The sequence below is a fragment of the Tachysurus vachellii genome, chromosome 2 (assembly GCF_030014155.1).
Source record: "Tachysurus vachellii isolate PV-2020 chromosome 2, HZAU_Pvac_v1, whole genome shotgun sequence".
Taxonomy (NCBI): Eukaryota; Metazoa; Chordata; class Actinopteri; order Siluriformes; family Bagridae; genus Tachysurus; species Tachysurus vachellii.
The window spans coordinates 37,623,661-37,643,019 of NC_083461.1; the positions used below are offsets into that span (position 1 = coordinate 37,623,661).

At 36.6% G+C, this 19,359-nt stretch overlaps 2 protein-coding genes and 1 long non-coding RNA gene across 4 annotated transcripts; all 3 read left to right on the top strand.

The window, feature by feature from the left end:
* The first annotated feature begins 2,647 nt into the window (after nucleotides 1–2,647).
* LOC132841944 (uncharacterized) lies at nucleotides 2,648–7,351 on the top strand. The gene is made up of 6 exons (XR_009647978.1): nucleotides 2,648–2,758; nucleotides 4,353–5,976; nucleotides 6,474–6,575; nucleotides 6,709–6,786; nucleotides 6,892–6,981; nucleotides 7,105–7,351. It is a non-coding gene; the product is annotated as an uncharacterized LOC132841944 (long non-coding RNA).
* A 1,971-nt stretch (nucleotides 7,352–9,322) lies between these two features.
* Nucleotides 9,323–19,030, top strand: LOC132858459 (C-type mannose receptor 2-like). Its single transcript, XM_060888823.1, has 10 exons — nucleotides 9,323–9,554; nucleotides 11,920–12,120; nucleotides 12,206–12,333; nucleotides 12,425–12,531; nucleotides 15,566–15,680; nucleotides 17,055–17,241; nucleotides 17,414–17,608; nucleotides 17,973–18,097; nucleotides 18,200–18,306; nucleotides 18,403–19,030. Exons 1-10 carry the CDS (start codon nucleotides 9,422–9,424, stop codon nucleotides 18,542–18,544), a joined length of 1,440 nt encoding a protein of 479 aa, XP_060744806.1. The 5' UTR covers nucleotides 9,323–9,421; the 3' UTR covers nucleotides 18,545–19,030.
* Nucleotides 12,641–16,068, top strand: LOC132841933 (CD209 antigen-like protein A). Of its 2 annotated transcripts, XR_009647977.1 has the most exons (6): nucleotides 12,641–12,724; nucleotides 13,134–13,187; nucleotides 14,820–15,029; nucleotides 15,130–15,251; nucleotides 15,357–15,463; nucleotides 15,566–16,068. XR_009647977.1 is itself a non-coding variant. In XM_060864583.1 (5 exons), exons 1-5 carry the CDS (start codon nucleotides 13,415–13,417, stop codon nucleotides 15,717–15,719), a joined length of 732 nt encoding a protein of 243 aa, XP_060720566.1. In that variant the 5' UTR covers nucleotides 13,289–13,414; the 3' UTR covers nucleotides 15,720–16,062. The 2 variants fall into 2 exon arrangements, 1 of the variants encoding a protein (XP_060720566.1); XM_060864583.1 differs by lacking the exons at nucleotides 12,641–12,724; nucleotides 13,134–13,187 and adding an exon at nucleotides 13,289–13,553 and having other exon boundaries at nucleotides 15,566–16,062.
* Nucleotides 19,031–19,359: the final 329 nt, after the last annotated feature.

Here is a 19,359-nt window from a genome sequence, read left to right on the forward strand (position 1 = left end):
TCGTGCTTAAAAAATACTAATGAATTTTCTTCTGTTGCAGTGAGCAGTGGCAGAGGTACGAAGAGGAAGAAGTGAGTGCTGAGAGGGAGAACTACATTCTACATTTACAGAATTTAGCAGACACCCTTATCCAGAGTGACTTACATTTTACACAGCTGAGCAATTAAGGGTTAAGGGCCTTGCTCAGGGGCCCAGCAGTGGCAGCTTGGTGGACCTGGGAGTCGAGCTCATGACCATCCGATCGGTAGTCCAACACCTTAACCACCAGAACTAAGCTCTGTGTGTGTGTGCTAAAGAGTGAAACTTAATATTAAAGGTGCACTTCTGCATTTTTTTCTGCATGTTTTTATACATCACAGTGATAAATTGTGACATGAATTTTTAACTTCTTGCCTGTCATTAAGGTCTGATTAATATCCATATAACACGTTTATGTAGCATCTAAAAGCACATGTAAATTACATTTCATTTTCTGCATATTAATTGAAATAATTTGCATATTTTTAAAAATAGTGAAAGAGAGAGAGAAAGAAATTGGTTACTGCTTTCAGTTACAATAACACAGTGTCTTGTAAACGTTAAACAAATCCATTTACTTCAATTTCACATATCTTTTGATAATTTTTTTTATTAATGAATCGTTAGATTTTACACAAGAAAATTAAATTAAATATATTGTGAGCTCTCACACTGCTTGAAGCTTCCAGCCCTCTGGGTTTATAAATTGTCCTCATTCACACGAACATCTTCATTTGATTGCTTGCTGTCACTGGAGTCACTTTATTATCTGCTGCTACTTCTACATTTTCATAATTCTCCTCACTCATCTAAATCCTTAATGTACCATGCGCCAGGGCGCAAGTGTAAACAATGTGGGTGTCAAACTGCTGCTCCATCAAGAAAAGCCTGATGAGGAAAAATTGCAGACTGAGCACAAAGATGTACAGTAATGTGTGTGTTTGTGTGTGTGTGTGTTAGTTCAGTCCTTGAGTGTTAATGGAAGAAACTGTTACATAGTCTGGTTGTGAGGCCCGAATGTTTTGGTATCCGGAGTGGCCGCTGCATGCTACTGCTGCACTGCCATTTGGATCAGAAATGCATCATGGGTGAAGGTGAGGTTTGTACACAGGGACAATATATCAACCAGAGCACAAAATACAAGAATTGCTACCATGCAAGATTCAAATTGACTGCTAGAGGAGCTGTAGTGCTGTAACGTAAGTACATATACCGTATCTTTCTTCCTTTTTTGATTTATGGAGTGGGGCATTATATGTTAGGCATGAAGTATAGTGTTCGCAGAAGAGGTGGGTCTTTAGCCGTTTTAGTGATAGTGACAGATACTGCTGTCTGGTTTGAAGCTTAAAGATCATTCCACCACAGTCAGTTTTAAGGTTCAAGAAAGGGACATCATGACTTCCTAACTAAGTAGGCACTACCAGACACCACTCATTAACCAACGGGAAACCTGATCCTCAAGGAAAGTGTTAGGGGAAGGGGTGCTGTTTCAGAAAAGGTCTGGTATGTGAGCATGAAGAACTAGAATTTGAAGAGGTTACAGGAAGGCATTGGAGGGAGAGGAAGAAGGGTGCAGCAGAGGTCCTTTTGGGCTTGTTGTTATACAGAGGGGGCACGGTGGTTTAGTGGTTAGCACGTTCGCCTCACACCTCCAGGGTTGGGGGTTCGATTCCCGCCTTCGCCTTGTGTGTGTGAAGTTTGCATGTTCTCCCTTTGCCTCGGGGGTTTCCTCCGGGTACTCCGGTTTCCTCCCTGGTCCAAAGACATACATTGTAGGTTGATTGGCATCTCTGGAACAATTGTCCGTAATGTGTGATTGCGTGAGTGAATGAGAGTGTGTGTGCCCCGTGATGGGTTGGCACTCCGTCCAGGGTGTATCCTGCCTTGATGCCCGATGACGCCTGAGATAGGCACAGGCTCCCCGTGACCCGAGAAGTTCGGATAAGCGGTAGAAAATGAATGAATGAATGTTATACAGAATTAATCTATAGGATTTTGCAGTTGTTGAAATGTGGTCTGAAAAATTCAAGTTTCTGGTTTTGTTCACTGGCTTGAGTGTGGTTGAGGTTGATTGTGCAGCAGACAAGTAAATTGCACCCCAAACTCCCACCAAACACCCCCAAAAATTGCACCCCAAACTCCCACCACACACCCCCAAAAATTGCACCCCAAACTCCCACCAAACACCCCCCCAAAAAAAAGACAGAGGATTGTACATTTCAGGACAGAGTATTGTACGATTTCCTATTTTTATCTTATTATCTTAAAGATTGAGAATAAATAGAGGCTGATGAAGGAGTGAACGATTGTTTATACCTGCTGACATTTAAATAAAAAATAAACATTATAACCAGAAATGGATGGAAAAAACATGATTGGTCACACTTTTAAAAATTAAAAAAAAAAATACAACAAATCCAGAAACAGGAGATACTGTATCATAGCGTGACATAGTCTTTAATAACATTATTGTAACTTCCTTTTAAAGTGGCATTGAACACACACACACATGCACACATATACACAGTCAGGACTGATTTGGGATTTACTGAAGATTTGAAAACGTTTTTGAATCTGAGATGCGGATTAGTGACGAATGCACAATGAAGATGAATGAGGAAGTGTACATGAACACAGGAGTTACTGCTTTTAACACATCTCACTCAAGAAGGTGTTTATGAAAATGAGCTGAAATTGGAGACTCTGTGGAAAAGAAACAAGCAAGAATCTACAAACTCAGGTGAGACACACACACACAAATAGTTTATAGTTTAGACTTTGCTTACTGACTATACTACACTATATTATACAAATACTGTGTGTGTGTGTGTGTGTGTGTGTGTGTGTGTGTTCATGGTGTTAGTATGCCAATGAATTGTGATTTTGTACTAATTAAGTACTAATCTGGATTAGTTATTTAAATGAATTAAATGTTTATAAAATTTATTCACTTTCTATAACAGCAGCTCTGGCTGCCAGTGCAGGGACTCGACTATAAACAGACATTGGCTGTTAATACATGTTATAATATGTAATACTTGAAAACAGAAGCTGACTTGTCACAGATATTCCACAATATTCATTAACACATATATTTAATAATTCGTTTGTTAGCATGTTAGCATGTAACACTTGGAAGCAAGTCAGAAGAATTTACTCTATATGGGATAACAGTCCAGTGCAGTACATGTACTTGACCACATATATTATTAAACAAGGTACTACATAGAAGTTTTAAGTGTTTTGTATTCTATTAATCTTTATATTATTCTTCATAATAACCTTTTGTTCTATTATTATGTTCTGTAAAGCTGCTTTGAGACAATGTCAACTGTAAAAAGCGCTATACAAATAAACTTGAATTGAAAAAAATGAATTGAAAAGTACTAATTATACTGCAAGGAAAAAGGAGAAGGGGGAAGGAGAGAAGGAGGACGGAGAAAGAGCGCATTGGCTAAACTTTTCTTTAACTTTAACTTTAACTAATAATAATAATAATAATAATAATAATAATAATAATAATAATAATAATAATAATAATAATAATAATAATAATGTTTAATTTATATAGCGCCTTTCCCAAGCTCAAGGACACTTTACAAGGTACAGTACAGTATTTCAAGGTACATTATACAGTATGTTTCATTCAGTCTTTTAGAATTACCTGTGCATAACTCACACCTGAACACATTTGATGGAGAATACAAAGCACAAGTGGATCTCTGTATGAAACTCTGTGAACTGATTAAATTCTGTGAATTGAAATGTAAAAAAAATCAAGATTTAAAAGTTCAAATAATGTAGAAATTAATGATGTGCCCAATTCTGAATTTAACTCCTCACTCAAATAAATGAATATCTGTGTCCTCCAGCAGAACGCAGCACTGTATAGAGCAGATAGAACTACAGACAACAAATGCAAAGAGAACTACAGACAACAGCCAGCTCCAGACACGTTACAACAAACCACAGAGCACAGAGAGAAAGAAGTTACAGACCAGTTACAACAACCTGACTACAGAGAGAAACCAGTTACTGCAGAAGAGATCTGACCTGAACAATGTGCTTTGAAAAAATGTTAGAAGTTAATTTTATGCATATATACTGATTGTTAAAAACTCATATCTGGGGCATTATAAAAATAAAATTATGTAGTGCGGAGCAGATCTGGTTATCATAAACAGCACAGAGGAACAGGTGAGAGAGAGAGAGAGAGAGAGAGAGAGAGAGAGAGAGAGAGAGAGAATAAATGAGTCTTTAGATTCATATTTCTCTTTTACATTCACAGAAGTTTATCAGTACATATTTTGGCAGTATTCTCTCTGTGTTTTCAGGTTCTGGTGGAACAGAAAACCTTACTGGACTGATTAGCCTTGAACATCACAGAAGTTTGGATTTGGAGACGAAAATATGTAAGTGAACACATGGAGGTGAACAGCAGAAACTGAAAACTTTTATCTTAAAATGCTAATTTTAGTTTGCTTTCATTTTTAAAATACTTTCTCTGCACTCAAAAAAACTTCACAGAACTTCACAAAACTTGTAACAGAATTTTGTGATTTTCACAAAATCTGTAACAGAAAGAAAGTTTGAAGTGTTGATGTTTATGCTGGATGCTAAATATTTTATGTGAATGAGTCTTGGTTTTAATTGGACAATTTTAGTTATTTTCATTTATGAGTTGTTGTTGCTTATGGGACAACAATAGAGAACAAATGCAGCCTGGGCCTTTTTTTAGAAATGCTGTGAAAGCATGGCCCCTACCATTTTGTCATGGTCAGGGGAAGCCTTACCTTACGCATCATATGCATACTTATCTTGTGCAATGGCATCAATGGTCCGAGTCATCTTTGGACCCTAGGTGAATGTACCATTGCTGCTTGCTTGACAACTATCCATCATGGCCTGGTGCAACCTTGAACTGCATTTAAGAGGCTGAGGTAATCTGTAACAAAGCAGAGTCACAGAGGTAGGATGCAAGTGCAGGGCGTTATCTGTTACAAAACAAGGTGCAAAAACTGAAACAATCTTAAAGGATTTGTGCTTGCACTAAAGGCAGGAAAACCTGCCATTGAGCAAGGGGCCAGAAAGGTCTCCTCACAGCAAACACCTATCATGCTTGAGTCCCCTTGGCTCTGGATTCTAGTAGTGGCCAGGTTCTTGGGTGGGGGACCTATTGCCAATCTTACTGTCTCCTTCCCCCAGATCCCACTCTTGCCCCAGTTGACATGGATACATCATGTGACCCTGGGCTCTTTTTTTTTGGTAAGAAGGATGGGTCCCTCTGACCCTGCATTGACTATCGGGCCCTTAACCCTCTGGGGTCGAAAGACGCACCGGTGCGTCTTTGGCGCATTTTTTCCTCTTCGACGTGAAGTCCACTTAAAATACTCCGTCATTCATAGTCATACACATACATGTAATACATCATTCGAAACTGTGAAGTGTCTACTTTTATTTGAGTGCCTTCATATTAACAACAAAACGCTGTGCTTTTGGCAAATAAAGAAAATAACCAGGTTGTGCATTCAGACATCTCCGTGAACTTGCCCTTCTTCCTGAAACACGTTACAAACATGAACTGATAACTCCGCCAATACTTATCACACGAACATGATACATATGTCTAATGAAAGCCTGAAATGTCTACTTTTAAATGAGGTAATTAAAATCGAAAGCAAATATTGTCTTTTTGTGTAATCTGTATGTAAGTAAAGAGAGGTACAGTTTTTCTGGCTCGACCTCATTACCACTAATGTGATCCCACCTACCGCCGTGCGCGCCATTCATATGGAAATTACCTGAGCGGGCTATGCAAATAAGATCAATGCCCCCAATGTAAGAAGCACAAAGTTTTAACAGATTAAACAGATGAAGATGAAGAGCAGGACTCCGACGACGAACGTTTGTATTTTGAAGAGCGACTTGATCCGCGAGCGAGGATATAATTTCTGAAGAGTAAGTTTTACTTACATTTGTTGAAATTTTGTGTGATGTAAAATTATATATACTGTATTGTATACAGACTATTTGCAAGCAGATATTAAGAGTGACTTTATAGAAACGTTTCGTAATTGGCAACTTTTATTTACCTTAAAATATTAGTTCTTATTAAGCTGTATGCTGATTAATGTAATGTGAATATACAATATGTTATATAGCAATATCACTATTTAGAATATATTTTGACTAGTGTTTATGCCTCAACTAGTCTTGTTTACGTGACTATCTGTTCGGGTGTAAATGTATCGACGTGGTGTCGATGAGCTGTAAATGTGCCCGGAGATATGTCATGTGTTAATGTTTAGCCATAAATATGTCCGGTAATGGCCCGTTAACAAACATATACATCTCTGTACCCAATTATTTTATCTCATCTATGCTTAACTGTCTTAGTTATTGCTTTATAAGTTTGTTACTGTGGAGAATATATTAATTATTAAAAACTTTTGTAGGAATGTGGCTGCATCACTCTTGTCTTCACCTGCACCGGCTGCAACACTTTCACCTTCGTTTGATGCTCGCACGGGGGCGCGCAGCAACGAGAACAATAAGGAGTACGTACAGATGTAACCATTTTTTTCTATTATGCGTGCAGAATATTTGTATTACTGATGTGGAAAATACACTATATTAATTGTGTTGCTTTGTACTTTGCAAATACATGATACTAATTATGATATTTTTTAGGAATGTGGCTGCAACACGTTCACCTGCGTCTGATACGCGCACGAGGGCACGCAGCAACGCGAGCGACATTCATCCAGTGTAAGCCACATTTACCCCTTTTTATGTTCTCAGTATTAGTAATACTGGTGTGTTGCTTTGTACTTTGCAAATACATGATACTAATTATGATTTTTTTTTTTTTAGGAATGTGGCTGCAACACGTTCACCTTCGTCTGATACTCGCACGAGGGCAGGCAGCAACGCAACTGGGAACAAAAAAGAGTACATCCACATGTACCCATTTTTCTTTTATATTGTATATTAGTATATATTAGTTATATATTATTACTAATGTGTTGCTTAGTACTTTGGAAAATACACGATGAGACTAATTATGTTTTTTTTTTTTTTTTTTAGGAATGTGTCTGCATCACCTTTACCTTTACCATCACCTGCTACTCACACACGCCGTAGGTCTCTTTCAGTTCTCAAAGCAACTGAGACTAATGTGTGTTCAGTTAAATAGGAACTGTTTTGAGCAATGGCATGACGACATTTAAACTCCATTCTCAAAGATTTACAGTGTGTGATGGCTTACAAATTTATATCTTATTTTTTATATTGTAAAGAATCATTCCATACAATAAAGCTTCTTGACTCTTGACTCTATTGTATTGTTCATGTTTTTTTACCATTGGTAAAATAAAAGTCTTATTTTGTCAAGTACAGATATAAAAGTCTTTTGTACTTTATTGTACACTATTTTAGTAAACTACAAGCAAAAGATTTTCTCTTTGAGTAAACACCCCACACTCATTCTTTTGTCAACACAATCCAGACTAAGCCATTAGGGGGTTGGGCCTCCTCAGGTGTGAATCATCAATATTCATGACCATTGACCCGCCCTCGCATATAGCCTTTACACAACAAAAACTGTCTTACAAAAGTTAAATCAATGTATTGTTTCATGTGAATGAGTGGGTAAAATGGTTTTTACATCTTTTTGTAGCACATTCTCAACTCTACAAGAGTAGAGAACTTTATTGTTTGTGAACAAATGTTTAGTATGTGTTTCTTGGCCTTATTTCAGCAACTTTTCTTTTTTTACTAACCATGCATAAACATCATTTACTTAAAAATACAAACATGTACATACATTTTACTTACATAATATTGTAGCCCAGTTTGTGCTGAATACAGTGTTATGTGATATTAGCCATTAATATGTATTGAAGTAACTGAAAAAAGAACAAATATAAGAGCATGTCAGAACCTCTGCCAGTGTCACAAAATGGTCAGACCCCAGAGGGTTAATTCTATAACCATTAAGAACTATAACCACTGCCACTTATGTCATTTGCCTTTGAGCTGCTCCAGGTGGCCACTATCTTCTCCAAACTTGTGCGCATCAGGGAAGGTGATGAATGGAAGACGGCATTCAACACTCCCACTGGCCACTGTGAGTACTTGTTCATGCCATTTGGCCTCACCAACGGACCAGCGATATTCCAGGCTCTTGTCAATGACGTGTTGCAGTAGATGCTTAATCTGTATGTCTTTGCTTACCTCAATGACATTCTTCAGGCTTCTCCCATTCTCTGGAGGAACACCAAGTACACATCGGAACAGTGCTTTGTCACTTGGTGGAGAACCATCTGTTCATGTAGGCAGAGAAGTGTGAATTTCATGTCACTGAGACTACCTTCCTGGGATTTGTCCTTTCAGTAGGCAACAATCGGATAGATCCGGGTCGTGCAAGGAGCTTAAGAGGTTTTAGCAACTTTTACAGGAGGTTCATCCGAGGCTTCAGTGTGGTAGCCGCCCCCTTCACCAGTTCACTTCTACCGAACGAACATTAACCTGGGACCCTGAGGCTGAAAAGGCCTTTAGAAAGTTCAAGGAACTCTCAGTTCTGCTACTATTTTGACCTTCCCTGACCCAGCCTGCCAGATCATTATATAAATAGACACTTCCTACCGGGAGTGTGGGCTGTCCTATCTGTCCGTGCTGTCCACCCGAGTGCCCTCTTTTCTTTGAATAGCAAACCAGATGCTCTCTCGTGCCTTCACTCCCCTGATGAGGAGGGATCTAGTACAGAGAACATTTTTCCCTCTTTGATTACTGTTCGAGTCCTCCAGCTGGACATCGAAAGGAAGGTCTGACAAGCCACACTGGGGCAACCCACTCGCAGCAACTGCCCGGAGAACCAACTTTATGTTCGGACTTAAGTCCTCCTTTGGTGTCACAGTTTGCTCTATTCCATCACCCCAGAACATCCCACATCCTGTCTATATTGCAACAGTCTTTATTAAAGTCTCTTAGCGCTTAAAGTCATCTGTGCTCTACATTTGAGTCCAACCTCTCCAACCTGACATTTCACAACACTGAATATAACAGTGAATGAATAAATTAGTATCACCCATCTTTTTTCAATAAATTAAAAAAATATATAATTTACAGTATTATATAATAAAATATATAATACTATAATTATTACACTCAGAGACATGCAAATACAGAGAATTACAAACCCGGAAACAGGAGGTGCAAAAATAATAGATTTACATAGCCTGGTTTATCAATATCACTAACTTCCACTTTAACACATACACAATCATTTCTAGCTTGTGAATGTAGCACAGACTCAGACTGCAGTCAGGACTGATCTGGTTTAAAGTAAGGCTTTAAAATTGTTCAGTATAAGATCAGGATTAGTGACGAGTGCAGACTGAAGATGAGCGAGGAAGTGTACGTGAACACTGGAGTTACTGCTTATAACATATCTCACTCAGAAGAAAGCGTTTATGAAAATGAGCTGAAATTGGAGACCCAGGTGAAAAGAAACAAGCAAGATCGTACAAAATCAGGTGCAGAGCATGTGCACACACACACACACACACACACACACACAAACACACACACAGTGTATTATTTCATGTAAATAACACTAAAAGACTTCTGTTGTCAAGTATTTTTTGTTTGCTGTTTTCAATATATGTGTGTTTGTTAGATTGTGCTTTTTTGCTTTTGAAATTTGGCTTATTCATTTTTATACATGTAACACAACTCTTGGGAGCAGGGGCCTGTTTCAGAAAGTGTTTCAAAGTGAAAACTCGGAGTATGTTAACCCTGAAATGAGGGAAACTCTGGGTTTTCCATTTCAGAAAGGGAGGTAAGTTAAGCCCGTTTCTGAAACTGAGGTAACTTATACTCAGAGTCAGTTACCATAGTAACTAGTGAACCTAACCTGTTCGGGAGCAGGTTTTCTTCAGTAAATCTAGAGTTTCTGTCGGTCTCCTCCCCTTTTTAAAGAGGAAGCGACGTTTAAACACCTCATTCATTGTCCACACTTCAGTTACGCAGAGAGCAGCAAAGCGAATGTGGGATGTGGTAGTTTTTAAGGTGTTGGACTACTGAGCAGAAGGTCATGGGTTCAAATCCCAGATCCACCAAGCTTTTGTGGACACAATTGCTCAGCTGTATAAATTGAAACAAAATATAAGTCACTCTGCGTAAGGGGTTCTGCTAAATGCTGTAAATGTAAAATGAATGAAATGGCTGGTCCTTTTATGGACGATCCTGTTGATGAAGAGTCTGTATTAATTCTTTTGAGCCCAGAGTGGATTTTTGTCACATCCCTATGAATTTTTATTTGAGCGATACCGTTTTTCTTTACAGTCAATAAGATCCATAATCTCATCCATCCTTACATCAGCCATCGCGGCCGTGCTCTTACATCCGAGCAGATGCTTTGCGTTGCCTTACGTTTCTTTGCGAATTGTAGTTTTGTGTATAACATTGGGGATGCAGAACATATTAGTAAGGCTACTGATTGCAGAGCGGTCAAGAAAGTGTGCCTCGCTCTTAAGCGCTTTCTGACAATTTTTGTGTTTCCTGATAAAATAAAATACTGTTCTTCCAGTTTCACCTCTGATATTATAACAGTTGGGAATTTACTCTAAAATCTTAATTACTAACTACAAATTACATCTTCAACCAGTCTAATTAGATTAATCTAATAATTACTATCTCTAGAAAGTATTGGTCTACTTATTAATTTGGTCTATTTACTTATTAATTACTTTCTAAATCCAAAATCAACCTCAACCACTTGAACAATAAGGAGAGACAAGAAACTGCACTTCTAATGCTTTCAAATAAACAATATACAATTGCAAGTGTGCAACTAGAGGGAGAAGTTTACATTAAAAATATACCTTTTAAAAATATATTTTTTATATATCATCGCTGTCGGGCGGAATCCTCATATCTCCAAAACTGTTATTTTTCAGGAAATTAAAAAAACTCCGTACCTTATCTGCAGTGCACAGGGTTTAGTCCGCGTTGCAGTGGATTGTCTTGCGCTAAATTCCTGTCCTCAGACGAGCACCAGAACTAGTGGGGGGCAAGATTTTTTTTTCTTTGAGCCCAGTGTTTTGAAGACATTTACCTCAGAAGACGTGTTGATTCGTTGCGACTCTTCTTGAGGAGAAATATGCCGTGAAGCTCTCCCGCAGAGTGAGGAAGAGGTGGACAGTTGAAGTGTCCAACGGAGTTATGAGATTTGCGCTCAAGCTATTTTCAAGACTTTAGATCGGTTAATAACTTGTAAAAATAACAGACCCACGTGGGGACTGACCAATAGCATCGATATGTGAAAAAATATGAAATTGACCAAATTTGGACATACGAGGTTTCCACCCGACAGCGACGATATATATATAAATATATATAAATACACCTTTTAAAATGTGATGTTAAATCCACTATTGTTTTATACAGCAGTATTGCTTTTTTTTTTTAAATACGTGTTCATATTCTCCATATGCAGATTATATCTGCGCTCTATTGATAATGGCTTTTTTTAGTTGTGGTGCACGCACTTAACTCAGAGTCAGTCAATTTAGAGTTGAAAAAACTAACTCATTTCAGCTGTTCTGTAACTGAAAACTCAGAGTTTCCTATCTCAGGGTAAATCAACTCAGAGTTCAAGTTTAAACTCAGAGTTGGTTGAACCTCCTTTCTGAAAAAAAAAAAAAAAAAAATATATATATATATATATATATATATATATATATATATATATATATATATATATATATATTAGAAAGTTCAATAAATATAAATATATAAATATTTATATATAAATATATAAATATATATATATATCAATGAATCGATTCTGGTTTTAACTCCTCACTCAAAAAAAAAACATATGTTGATCTCCAACAGGATTCGAAATTGCATGGAGCCGATGGTACAGACTGACTGCAGTGTGTGTGCTGCTGCTGTGTGTTTTCCTACTGACTGTGGTCACAGTGCTGTGGATCAAATACAACAATCTGACTATAGAGAAAGACCAGTTACAGACCAGTTACAACAACATGACTCTAGAGAGAGACCAGTTACTGCACAATGTCCTTTTAAAACTTGGTAAGTTAAAATCTCACATTTACACTCATAGCTAAAGAATGACTAAAGACAAGGTGTGGGTTAATGTTTGTGTTAATACTATTAGAAGGATGGAGAGTTTTCAGCTCAAGTGCTTATTCCATTTCTACTGTAAAGAAGAGCTGGGGGGAAACCAGACAGGATTGTATAAAGAGAGGAGCAGATCTGGTGATCATAAACAGTACAGAGGAACAGGTGAGAGAGAGAGAGAGAGAGAGAGAGAGAGAGAGAGAGAGAGAGAGAATAAATAAGTCTCTATATTTATATTGTTCTGTAACAATTACAGGAGTTCATCAGTACAAATTTCTGTGGTACTAAAGCTTGGATTGGTCTGAATGACATAGACACAGAGGGGACATTTAAATGGGTGGACGGTTCACCACTGACCACTAAGTCATCACTGAACTGAAAATGATCCATGCTCCAATTTTTCTCTCAGTCTGAAGCTGCAGACATTCTGACTCTGTGTTTTCAGGTTCTGGTGGTTTGGAGAACCAAACGATCTTAAATAAGAATACTTTGCATGATTATTTGAATATTTTCCCTGCACACAGAATCTTCCATGTATAAAAATCTGTAACAGAAAGTAAGTTTGAAGTGTTTCATGTTTTTTTCCTAAGTTTAGTACATTTATTTATTTCTGAGTTGGTCTTGTTGTTTATAACATATCTTAATCTTATTAGCTTAAAGAACTAAATTAGAGCCTGAAGACGTAGTGAATGACTGTTTCTACCTGCTGTAATGCAAGCAAATAAATAAACAATGAATAAGTATGACCTGAGGACCTGTCTTTCTTTTATAAATTAAAAAAAATGTTAGTACATTTCTGTAGTATAAGAAGAATAAAACAATTTCGGATGAATTGTTACTGGAAAATAATTAACTATGGGTATATAATAATGAACTAATTATAGAAGTAGGTCTGCTTTATGTCCAGATGCATCCCAACATCCTTTCATTGATTATTTTGTTATGTGTTTTGTTCCTAAATACAGAGAATCACAAACCCGGAACAGAAGGTGCAGGAATAATAGAGTGACAAAGCCTTGGTAAGCAATATCACTGTAACTTCCACTTTACAGTAATTTGCATCATGCTCACACACACACACACACACACACACACACACACACACACACACACACACACACACACACACACACATAATCACTTCTAGTCTGTGAATGAAGCAGACTTACAGTAGACAGACTGATCTGGTTTAAAGTAAGGTTATAAAATTATTCAGTATAAGATCGGGATTAGTAACGAGTGCAGAATGAAGATGAGTGAGGAAATTTATGTGAACACAGGAGTTACAGCTTATAACACAACTCTCGCAGAAGAAAACATTTATGAAAATGAGCTGAAATTGGAGACTCGGTGGAAAAGAAACAAGCAGGATTCTACAAACTCAGGTGCAGACAACGCACACACACACACACACACAGTGTATCATTTCATTCTACTCTACATTGACAAAAAGGCGGTTTATGTTTTCTTTTTCCTGTACACTGGGTGGATGTTTTTTCCTTATCATTTTTAGATGCATTGAGTTTTAAAAGTGTTGCTATATTCATTCATTCATTCATTCATTCATTCATTCATTTTACATGTAACACTTGGGAGCAGATCAGGAGAATTTACCACAGATGGGATAACAATCCAGTTCAGTTTAATAATACATCTACCTCAAATGATCCCTACAGTGTCATAAAATATTTAACTCCACACAAAAAAGCAAAAAACATTATTTCACACTACAAACATTAAAAAATGTAAAAAGATTACCATGTACAGTAGTAGTTCTGATTGTTTTGCTGTTAAAAAGGAGGAAGGAGAGAGAAATGAGGAAGAGAAAGACTTTTTTTTTTGTAGGTCACACCTGTACACATTTGTTGGAGAAAACAAAGCACTTCTATAAGTCAGTCTTTAGAGAAAGCCGCAGAATGCTGCGAATGTAAATGTAAAGTAATGTAAATGTAAAATTTTGTAGCGTACTTCATCACCCAGTTGTTTCATTAAATCTGCCATAATTTGCCACTGATTCACTTGGTCAGCCCCTGGGGAAAGCATAGTCTACCCCATGAGGCACTGCTGTGTCAATACTCAAGCCAAGCAAAACTAGATGTGGGATGTACAGGAGCTGCTACCGTGTTTTCTTCTAGTATAGTATTTAACTGGACTCCCCTAACCATTGAACTAGCAAACCTTTGTGAGCTTGTTCTTGTCCATAATTTTCGATGTTTATGTCACACATATTTATGTTTACCCCATCTTATTGTAGCTTTACAGTATGTAGCTTACTTCACATCACAAAAGAAATCCCACAACAACACTACATTTTAACACACCATGGAACCCATTTACCATGGAACCCATGGAACCCATTTACAGCATACCTGCCTCGCTCACTTTATATATATATATATATATATATATATATATATATATATATATATATATATATATATATACTCCTGTGGGAAATGAAAGTTTGCTGGAATAGTCACAAGAATTAATACACTACAATTTAAAGGTTCAAATTTAAAAATAAATATATATATATATAATATATATATATATATATATATATATATATATATATATATATATATATATATATAAAATCAAATCTGGTTTTAACTCCTCACTCAAAAAAAGTGTATGTTGATCTCCAACAGGACACAACACTATATGGAGCAGATGTTACAAACTGACTGCAGTGTGTGTGCTGATGCTGTGTGTTCTCCTAACGACTGCTGTCACAGTGCTGTGGATTAAATACTACATCCTGAATACACAAAACAACCAGTTACAGACCAGTTACAACAACCTGACTGTAGAGATAGACCAGTTACGGACCGGTTACAACAATGTCATCTTAAAATTTGGTAAGTTAAAATCTCACATTTACAGTACACTCATATCCGAAGTATTATGAATGAGTAAAGACATGGTGTGGGATAATATTTATGTTAATACTAATACAAGGATGGAGAGTTTTCAGCTCAAGTGCTTATTCCATTTCTACTGTAAAAAACTGGAGGGACACCAGACAGGACTGTATAAAGAGAGGAGCAGATCTGGTGATCATAAACAGTACAGAGGAACAGGTGAGAGAGAGAGAGAGAGAGAGAGAGAGAGAGAGAGAGAGAGAGAGAAAGAGAGAGAGTAAATAAATAAGTCTCTATATTTATATTGTTCTGTAACAATTACAGGAGTTCATCAGTAAATATTTCAACAGTACTCAAGCTTGGATTGGTCTGAATTACAAAGACACAGAGGGGACATTTAAATGGGTGGACGGTTCACCACTGACCACTAAGTAAGACATCATTGAACTGAAAATCACCCATGATGCAATTTTTCTCTCAGTCTGAAGCTTCAGATGTGAAATAACAGACATTATATCTCTCTGTGTTTTCAGGTTCTGGTGGTCTGGAAAACCAAATAATTTGAACAATGCAAGCTGTGTTATAACAGGCTACACAAAGGCTAAGTTTAACATCTCCTCCTGGGCCGTTTATCCCTGTAACCTCCCTGTAGCTGGGATTTGTGAGATGAAAATATTTAATAAATAAAATCAATTAAAACAATTGAAAGTCAATGATTAAAATGAACAGGTTTAAAAAGATAATAGTACTTTGCATGATTATTTTAATTACTTTCCCACACACAGCATCTGTAAGTTATAAAATAAAACCACTGAGCCAAAATGTCTAACAGAAATAAAGTTTGAAGTGTTATGTGTTGATACCGGATGAAATCTGATACACAATGCTGAATAACTTATGTGAATGAGTTATTAATGTTTAATAATCAAGTTTAGTTCAATCTCATTTATCAGACTGTTATTATGTACTGAAGAAAGGAATTTGTTATTTTTTTTTATTATGTATCTACATTTATTGGAAAATCAAAAATACAATAAAGGGTCACAAATGTCTATCATGTGAGTCATATGGAATGGCAGATGGAATGAAAAAAAAGATTAAGCAGATACCCCAGCAGAGGGCATGTTATAAAGGTCAATTAGATGTTGGAGTTAACTGAGGTTTCTGTAGGTCTAAAATATCCTTCAAGATCAAGATGTCTGCTTTCTCCAGCATCAAGATCCAACGGCTTGACTAAAAAGTATTTACTGCAAGGGCTTTGTAAGAGAAAGCTTTGCCCTTGCTGTAGCTTTCACTGTTCAATGTACCAACAAACAGCCTATATCTTTTGCTCAATGTAGGTATGGCGCATCATAACAAACCAAAGGTTCACTCGGGTACTGCAGTGTGACACCAATCAGTGCCATTCTGAGTGAAAACCTCACACAAAAATAACCCAGAAATTATATTATTTTCAAATCAGTGCATTTTTATTTGCTTTAATATCTTTGTAGGTTCAAAGTTGTGTATATTAGCTAGATAGCTTGAATTCTAAAGAGTTTAATTTTTTAGTTTTCACATTTTAATATATATACGAATTGTAATGTTTTGGATAAAAAGTTCAATCGCAATACTGTAGTTGGAGTCAAAAGAAGTGAAACAATGAACAAACATTTCTAGTTTGAATTGTTTTAATGTTTTCTTATTTAAGTATTATTATTTTATGTAAAATCTTTTTTTTTTTAGTTTTTTTAATAAATGAATTAATGTATTTATTCAGTTTTCTCTTGTAACTCTAGGCCTGATGTAATCATAGGTTGGTTAAGGCACAGAATTTCGCAATTTCACATCAGGTTTTGTGTGGAAACTTCCTTAACCATACTGTAATAAGGAAACTTACACACACACACACACACACACACACACACACACACACACACACACACACACACACACACACACACCGTTTCACGTTTCAGTCATTTCCTTACAGACATAGGCATTAAAGAGTATTTCGGTAAATCAGTCTTCTATAGATTATAGATGTCTGAATGTGCGTACGATGATGGGATCTACAATAATGGGATCTACATTGAGGAACTACAGAGAGGAGAGCGAGTGGAAATGGTGGTGGATATTTATGAGAGTACAGATGCTGTTCTAGGTCATGGCCCTTACACACAAACAGAGGATACGGGCACAAAGAAGAACTTCCAAATTCGTCTTACAGGTATCTATCGCTTCTGATTCTGAGTTCTTTTAATTCTACTGTATAAATTAGGAGGAGAAACATATCTGTTGCTTTGGAGCACTTAGGCTTGGTGTAACAACTGCTTTAAACACAAAGAATATAGTGTTTAAAAGTACATGAATGTCTGTTTCTATTCTCATTCCTTCCTCAGAAGGAGACATAACATGGAGCAGATGTTACAGACTGACTGCAGTGTGCTTTCTGCTGCTGTGTGTTCTCTTACTGACTGCCGTCACAGTGCTGTGGATCAAATACAACATCTTGAATACACAAAACAAACAGATACAGACCAGTTACAACAATCTGACTCTAGAGAGAGACCAGTTACAGAGGTTTACCAAATTGGGTAAGTGTTGACAAATCTAAAAAACTTTCATGTATGTGAATGACAATGATTTATAAATTATTCAGTGTCCCTGCCATGATAATTGAAAGGATACTGTAAAGGACATGCATTTTCTTTATGCCTCTCTTGGAAAACTTGAACAGTATCTCAAACAGTATTTAAACACTATGCTGTAGCACTAACTAGCTATTGACTGCAATTTGTGTCTGTATAGTTTGGTCCGCATTATTTATTTTAGGACAAAGGAAGATAAAAAAAAGATTTTAAAAAATCCTATCTGCTTATAATAATAATAATAATAATAATAATAATAATAATAATACATTTAATTGTGTCAATTGATTAATGCCCTTTATTTCAAAAGGATGGAGATTCTTCAGCTCAAGTCTTTATTACATTTCTACTACATCTAATAGCTGGAATGAGAGCAGGCAGGACTGCAGAAAGAACCTATCAGACTTGGTCATCATTAACAACAAAGAGGAACAGGTGAGAGATAATGATGATGATGATGATGATGATGATGATGATGAGGAGGAGGAGGAGGAGGAGGAGGAGAAGGAGGATTTCATATTGCTCTCTCAATAACAGGAGTTCTTGTACCAGCTCCATGACAAAAAAAAGGCTTGGATAGGTCTGAGTAAAAGAGACGCAAAGGATGTGTGGAAATGGGTGGACGGTACACCACTGACCACTGAGTAAGAAATCATTGAACTAAAAACTCTTCATCATGTAGTTACTGCCTCCTTCACTGCTCTGAGAAACACATCTGATCCTCTGGTTCTCTCCTTTAGGTACTGGGCATCTGGAGAACCCAACACATATGGTGAAGAGTATTGTGTTGTTACTGGCTATAGGTCAAATCTTAAAAGCTGGGCTGATTTTCCATGTAAAACTATGGCACATTACATATGTGAGAAAAGAATTTTTAACTAAATAAGAACTTTTGAAATTGAATGTAATCTACATTTCACCCCCCCCCCTTTCTCTGTTGAGCCTTGACATGAATGTACATTGTTATGTAACTGTATTATAAAGTTCTATCTATCTATCTATCTATTTATCTATCTATCTATCTATCTATCTATCTATCTATCTATCTATCTATCTATCTATCTATCTATCTATCTAAGAAGAGACTTTTCGACCAGGAAGTGTTCAGATTTCGGGTGATGGCCCCCTCTGGTGGGGAGGAGAGGAAATTGCCGGTGGATTCGTTGATAAACAGTATACAGTATATACAGTAGTTTGTAAGTTTGTTTGCGATGATGCCCAGAATTGGGATAGAGGTGACTAGAGGTCCTGCAAACTTCGTGGTGTCTTAAACCTTATTAGGGATAATTAGGTGGAGAAAAAATATACCAGAAAAAGTCAAAAGTATTTTTAAAAAGAGAATTTTTTTTTAAGAATTTCCTCTAAGACAATTACCACGTTTCAAAATGATTATTATAAATTGATTATAAATTATTTTAATTATTATTATTATTTTATTTATTTATTTATTTTTATAATTGAATCAAATGCAAATAAAGCACATTCCCATTTAAATATGACTAATAATCATCTGCAGGAATAATCTCTGGGCCGTTGCACTTACTGTACAGTATAACTATCCACCATCATCTCCACTGAAAAACATGCTGAAATATCACTAATTTATAAATGACAGTGAATTAAAACAGGGAATTATTCCTGATCGGCTAAAATGGAAATCACTGCTCGTTTGTAATTAACAAACACAGTGTCACACC